The sequence below is a fragment of the Poecilia formosa genome, unplaced genomic scaffold, assembly GCF_000485575.1.
Source record: "Poecilia formosa unplaced genomic scaffold, Poecilia_formosa-5.1.2 Scaffold698, whole genome shotgun sequence".
NCBI lineage: Eukaryota > Metazoa > Chordata > Actinopteri > Cyprinodontiformes > Poeciliidae > Poecilia > Poecilia formosa.
The window spans coordinates 105,763-113,264 of record NW_006800637.1 but is presented as its reverse complement, the minus strand read 5'-3'; the positions used below and the strand labels follow the sequence as shown (position 1 = coordinate 113,264).

The 7,502-nt window shown below is 41.1% G+C and overlaps 1 protein-coding gene across 1 annotated transcript in view; it reads right to left on the bottom strand.

The window, feature by feature from the left end:
- The window catches only part of LOC103130943 (stonustoxin subunit alpha-like), a 35,577-nt gene that overhangs the window by 15,061 nt on the left and 13,014 nt on the right, over nt 1–7,502 (bottom strand). Inside the window, exon 6 of the mRNA XM_007542474.2 lies at nt 7,290–7,402. Coding sequence (XP_007542536.1) covers nt 7,290–7,389 — 100 coding nt within the window. The 5' untranslated portion in view covers nt 7,390–7,402. The remainder of the gene's footprint in view (nt 1–7,289; nt 7,403–7,502) is intronic.

Genomic DNA, 7,502 nt, shown 5'->3' with positions numbered 1-7,502 from the left:
TCCGAATGCCCAGCCTACGTTGATGCTGCTTTGTCTCGAGGCCGAAGGCTCTCCGGCCAAGTTTCACGAGGTAAGCGCTGAATCGAGCATCACGTGTTTAGTCATAGAGTGTTTTGTACTGTATTCTGTGGGGAATAAATCGAGCATATTTGTTCTAGCAGTAACAGTGTTTGATGCATGTTATTTTGCTGTATTCTGTGGGGAAATAAATCGAGCACATTTAATTCTAGCAGAAACAGCGTTTGGTTTCATTATTGCCGCCGATCTCCTTCGACCCTGATTTAAAATTTCATAAAACAGTTACCATGTTCACGCTGCAATGCATTCTGGGCAAATAAGTGTAAAGGTCCAACTGCCTGGCTCCTCCAGCCTAAACAGTGATGGGTACCGTTATTTAGCCTTTTTAATTTGAACAGGAGCGCATTGAAACCAATCACAACTTAGAAATAACAAGAGATGATGAAGATGAGGAGGAAGAGGACAGAGTTGGCGTAGGAGCTGCTGCTGCCTTCAGGTTCATAATGAAACAATGACACTTGCATCTGCTTGGACTCTGTGACCCGGTAAGAACCTCTGTAGCTCAGTAACAGGTGTTCTGACTATCTGTCATACCAGTCAGTCCAGCATACCTTATGGCAGGGGTGTCAAACTCCAGTCCTCTGCTGTCCTGCAGTGTTTAGATGTGCCACAGGTAAAAAACAGTGGAATGAAATGGCTTAATTACCTCCTCCCTGTGTAGATCGGTTCTCCTGAGCCTTGCTAATGACCTAATTATTCTTTTCAGGTATGGTGCAGCAGAGGCACATCTAAAAGTTGCAGGACAGCGGCCCTTGAGGACTGGAGTTTGACACCCCTGCCTTATGGTAATGCGCACATCGATGCTACGTCACATACTGCTTACTCAGCAGATTTCTTATAAATCCGTCATACCTGTAGAAGTTTCATTTTGTGCGTTTTATTTCTCAGATGTTTGCGGTAAATTTTATTTAATTAAGCTGCTATGTTAATCAAACATATTAACACAAATGACTTTTGCTCTTTCCAATATCGTCGCTATACTGTAAACAAGACATTAGTCCTGTTTAGCATCACTATTACTACAAATACTGTTTGACTACAAATTTGGTCGGGATATTTTGTCCCCATTGACCTTATTCCTGGGGGGCTTAATGGGGCAACGGTTATGGGTGTTACTTCCGGTGGTTAGCGGAAGTAGCATTATTGTAATTTGTAGGGTATTTTGCTAGTCTGTATTCATGAGAGAAGTTGCATCTCTCTTTTCGGTTATAATACAATATTTAGTAAAATTGTTTAGAGACACACTGTCTGCTATCAGAGAGCTGCTCAGGACAGATTTGTGAGTTTAATCACAGGGAGCGACAGGAACACGATCGTTAAGTTTTGTAACAGAATGACGTGAATTAGCATCGCTGCTAGCAGCTCGTTTCTCTGAAGAACTGACAGGAATAAAGAGAAAGCAGAGAAGATCTGAGATCTGTCAGAGATCTGAGTTGTGCCGACAGTATAAAACATCAGAACTACACAATATTAGCTCGGTGTGATGTGAATCGTATTTTTCATTTGAATTTAAAAAATAATAAAGTTCATGATCTGAGCATATCGTTGTGATTGGGCCAGGAAATTTTATTTATAAGATAAAATAAAATATCTGGATTTATTTAATCCATCAGAACCAGAACCTCGAGGTTCTCCGTTGCTGAGTGTCGCTGCAAATCAGAGGAGAAATAACCGCATCTGCTGCGCTCCAGACAGTAATACGGAAAATCTCCACACTGGACTAGAACCGAACCGAATCACACATTAACCTGTCATTGAGAGCAATTTGCCACTGGAAAGTGTCATAAGATGCCCTTGTGGAGCTCGGGTAACTGTTGTGCTGTTCATGGCTGTACTCTAATAATCAGACCACATTTACAGTTTGTGGCTGCAGCCAGTTCTAGGTAACCCACATCTGCATCTGAAGCAACTGAGTCAGTGAAGTAGCTACATATGCTAGTGCAGGTAGCTACATAGTGCAACCTGATGAAATGTGGCCATTTCTTCAAGTTGTCATCCTTCCCTGCAATAGCTGTAGGTTGCTGTAAAACAATAGTCACATTTAAGCTTTGACCACTGGTGTTCCCACATATTTTATAGTCTAAAAGCTCTGATCAAAAGCCGGTTAGCGTTAGGGTAACATGTAAACAAATGGGAGTTCCGGCTTGCAGCGGAAGTCGCACCCATAATTCACGCAAAGCATCATGAGGCGCAGGAATAAGGTGCATAGCTAATCTACCTTTTTAATATTTCAATATTTCTTTAGAAAACTGCACGGAATATGTCCTTAAAACATGAGTAATGCTGGATGCTGACCGAAGCTGTTAGGCAACAAGCAGAACAACACCTCTTTCTGGACACTGCGTGGAAATAACTAGATTTTTCTTTTAATTTTTTTATTTACCGTAAACTTCTGAGAAATAAAACGCACAAAATGAAACTTCTACAGGTATGATGGATTTATAAGACACATAACGTCAATGTGCGCATTACCACAAGGTATGTTGGATTTACGAGGTATGACAGACAGAACACCAGTTTGGCAACAGCGGTTTAGGGTCCGAACTTTGTTCGGTGTAGGTAGTGGTTTCACATGCAGTACCAGTGATCTAGCTCCATTAACATTTCCTGTAGTAATGGCTCCATTAGTGCTGCCTGACTTGGACGTTACTCCCAGCATCTGTAGCGCTGTGTCTGGTTCGGCATCAGCTCTGCTGCTTACAGTTCGGTGTGGTGACAGACACCAAGCTTATTTACCACCAACACCGGACCTCCATGGATCCGGTCGAATCGGACCGGATCCGTTGGAAACCGTTGGTTTCCAATTCTAGCTTCCAATAGCTAAAGGGCGATTCCACCTAATTTTTCACTACCTTCGCATCATTAATCGACTCTAATTAAAAAACTATAACACCTAGACACTTCAAATCTGGACTAGATTATTCTTCTCTAATAGCAGAATATCTAGAACCAAGTTGAGATTTGTGAAACGTTTTTCTGATTTGTGAAAACTCAATAAAGTTTGATTTTCACCATTTTTTGCATGTGGATCACTATAGATCTGCTCTAATTAAAAAAACTACAACCTCTAGACACTTCAAATCTGGACTAGATTATTCTGCTCTATTAGCAAAATATTTATAACCATGATTGCGATTTATGAAACTTTTATCTGATTTGCAAAACTTCAAAAAAGGGCGATTTCACAATTTTTTTTATCTTGGTCACTTGAGAACTGCTCTACTTCCAAAACTACAACACCTAGATTCTATAAACCTGGACTGGATTATTCTGCTCTAATATCAGAATATTTAGAATACAGCAGTGCTGGTTTTCATTAGTTACTAATTACAGAGACTAACTGCTTAATTACCGGCACAAGGGTGATGGATAATAAGGAATCAGGCAACTGTCCATGGGTCATAAACCCAGAGAAACGCATTGCAAGCAGCACAGCCACCTTTTGGCTACCATATTTCAGATGTTCTGCTATAATGCTATCAGAACCTGTTGCCTTATTCTCACACAAGTAAGCTATAGCCTGCTGGACTTCACTAGGAGTTATTATAACTGCATCACTCTTAGCAATGTTTCCCAATCCATAGGGTTAACTTTTTACACAGTTAAATAAGGCGGAGTAGTGCTGTCTCCATAGCTCTGCTATCCCAGATATGCCCTCTATGGTACTGGGGAGTGATGCAGCAGACCTGTTTAAAGCTCTGACATCATTCCAAAAGCCAATGGCATTATTACAAAGCAGTTTTTCAGCCATGGAGTCTGCTCTCATGTTCTGCTCATATTTGGAAATGTATCGAATGGCATATTTAAATTTTGCACTGGTGAGTTTTTTATAATCTAGGAGAGTCCCATCTCTTGGTCCTACCTGCTTGTACCCACATCTTATATATGCTTGTTTGGCTTCTGTATGGTATCCTGACATGTTTATTCCAACCTGGCCTGATGTTTATTAGTCTTTCTGCATGTAAGGTATGGTCTTGTTCTCTCATACAAAACATCCACAATGCCATCATATATATTATAAAGGTCTACACCAGGGGTCCCCAAACTTTTTCCTGTGAGGGCCACATAACTTTTCCCTTCTCTGGTGGGGGCCGGAGTCAGTTTGTAACAGAAAAAGTGTGACGATTGCAGGAGCCTAGATGTAAAAATATATTGTTTTCCAGAAAGCACAATCAAGTAACCCTCTCTGGGTTCTTCACAGAATAAATCCAGGAAGGATTATTGTCCGTATTTTCCTAACTATGAGCCGCACCGGACTATAAACCACAACCCCAAAGTTTTTTTTTTTTTTAACCAGTAAACATTCACATATAAGCCGCAGATTTCTCTGCCGCTCCAGGTTTTCCACAGCGATGCAGCAGCAGCAGAGGGAGGCGGACAGCCAACATTTGAGTCATAACAGATCAATTGAATATCACATTTATTACGTTGAAAAAGAAAAAGTTGCCAAGTTTAGATTTAACTGAACTGATTACGGTAGTTTCCGAACGGTAACTGTAACAGTAAAAGTGCTGATCCTTCGTGTTGCTACTAGCATGAGCTAAATGAAAATGGGCGCTTCCTTCTTCTTCTTCAGATTTCAACAGCAGCTTGCATCCATTATTGCACTACTGCCATCTACTGGTTCCTAATATCTACGCCTCAAATTCTCATAATGATCTCAGTATTAAAGAATTTCCCCTCAATGCTATTTAACTGATCAACAACATTCTCAAATTTCACTTCCCTATTAAAACCTAATTCCATTTTAATGGTCGCTTTCTTCTTTTATTTCCAAGTTTGACTTCCAATGATTCACTTTGTAATGGTCTCGCTATGGTGTCTGGTACCAAAACTAACCATCAGCCAAACTCTTTTCACACGAGTCAGGATTAATTAGTTCTTCCTTTATTTCCATGTAGAATGGAGTGAAACTGTCAAACACAAACAACTCAGGATGAGCTCAGAGCAGCTAACATGTTTTACATTCAGTTACATACATTAGAAGTACAGCTGATACAACAGCTACCTCAGAATGCTATGAGCTGCAATGCTACGTAACGACCTAAAATCTTAGCAGCCTGCTAGTTAGCAATGACGTAGCACATAATCAAATCGCCCGCAGGTATTTCCAAAACTAATTCAATAAACATATTTTATCATATGTTAACATAAAGGCTCGTTTTGAAGTATAAGCTGCTACTTAGAGGCATCGCTTCGAAGAACTCGACCTGGAATGCGGCGTTCATAACAGACACGTGTTCATCTGCTCTACCGCTAGCAAACAACTTTTCACTGTGGAGCTCCAATATCCAATTTGAAGCTAACTTCACTGTGGTATCAACATATGCACGATCTGATCTCCAAATTATTCCGTGGCTCATAGTAACGGCGCACAACCAAGTCCTGTGGCCACAGCTCTGGGTTATACACTTCTGCGATGTTTTCACACTCCACACTGACTTTAAAAGAACTATCTGGTGTTCGCAGCGACAATACGCCAGCACTGAACATCGCATCCGAGTTTTCCTTTAAGATAGTTTGTTAGTGTCTCATCATCAAGATCTGGAAGAAATCTTGTTTCTGACCACTTTTATGGTGCTTTGACCACCAGTACCGATAATACATGCTGGTCTTTTACGCTCAGGTTTAGCTTGCCGTTTTAACGGAGCTGAATGGCTCTTGGTCCTCAAACGCCGCCCTTGTTTCACCACCAAGTTCCATGTGGGTGAACTTATAGGTGTATCTGCAGTACAGTTTCAGTTATCACTCACCGCGACAGACTCGCCAGTAGTCCTTGAACAGTCGGTGTAGGTCCCATTCACTGCCAAAGCCGCATTATCAGCGATAACACAGTTTGTTGGAGCAGAAACCATGCATGCCGCCACCTCCTTCCACAGCCAATATCATGTCACTAGCGTTGGACATTCCTGGAGCAGACGTATCCACACTGCTAAATCCTCCACCGTCAGGCACCAAATGTCGTTCCATTGCCGCAACTCTGCGGTCAATGGTAGTGGTAACCTCTCGCAACTTCTCCTCAACGTCCACTTGACATGACACTGTATGCTTCAGGGCACAAACTTCGCTGTGTAAACGCTCCATCTTGCTGATTAAGTTGGAGACATCCAGATTGTTGAACGTAACAGGCGGCAGCTCATCCAGGAAGTGGGAGGCAAAGTGTGGTATAGCTTCCCGAAACTCATTCAGAACTTTTAAACAGCTTTTAATGGCATTTGCAGCTTTCTAATTTCCTTTGAAGGCCACTTACTGCTGCATGTTTTAGATGTTTCCTGCTTCAACCCAGATTACTTAAATTGACAGATGTGAGTGAGCATGTCTTGATTCGAATGACCTAAATTGTGGTTTTAAATCAGTGACTTATTCTGGCCTGTTGACCTTTGTTTTGCCTGTGGCTGCAGCGGATGGTTTGCTAGGATTGTTTGAACTGCCTTTTGTCTGTGTGGAGAGCAGTACAGGGGAGGTTCTGGCTTTTTGCACTCATTTGTGAAAGGCCGTAAACACTGCAGGGGTTCTAGGCTTCAGATAAGGGGTCAGAGATAGCTCCTGGATTGGATGAGCAAAGATACGCCTTATTTGAATGAATTAAAGAAAAGAAGATAAAACTTTCTACACAGAAGTAACACATTAGATTTTCTCTTGCAACTCTCCAAAGATGTCTTTGCACGTCTTTGCTTTTCTTCTTTCCATTTATGTCAGGTAAATGAATGTATGTCTCTGTTGTTCTGCAGTTTCTGGTGTAAGTTTATACATTGTCTTATATTGGATTAAACTCTGTAATTCTGTGACGTCAACGCGCATTGTTGTTGTTTTCCTTGTGGCTACATGTGGCTCGCCGAGAGGACCTGGGATCCAGAGGAAGAGAGAGCCAAACTTTTTCCAAAGTTAACCTATTTTAGATAGAATATTCTTCCTTAACAGGTTCCATGTGCTATTGATGTACATATATTATATACCATTTCTGGGAGTAAATAAGAAAATATGGAAAATCTATTATGAAAAGTGTCTAATTGTCCATGTACTGTCCTATTTTCACCAGTTATATTAGGGTATACCCTGGATAGGTGCACCATCACAGGACAAATAATCATTCACACACACACACACACACACACACAGTACAAATTTGTTGCTTCACAACATTCAAACACACAATTTGCCTCTGTGTGCTACTGGTTTTAATCAGATCTTTGAGGATGTCTCATTCTTACCAGGAACAAGTGAGTCAGTGCGGCAGTCGTACAACATCCCAGGGCTAAAAGGTCGACCAAGGGCCGGCACCTCCATGACTTTGCCAGGTTCACTGTCCATTGTTCACTCCAACCTATAGAAAGCAGATAATAATGTGAGTTTGTTGTTTTTATTCTTAAATACGTACACACACACACATATATATATATATATATATATATATATATATATGT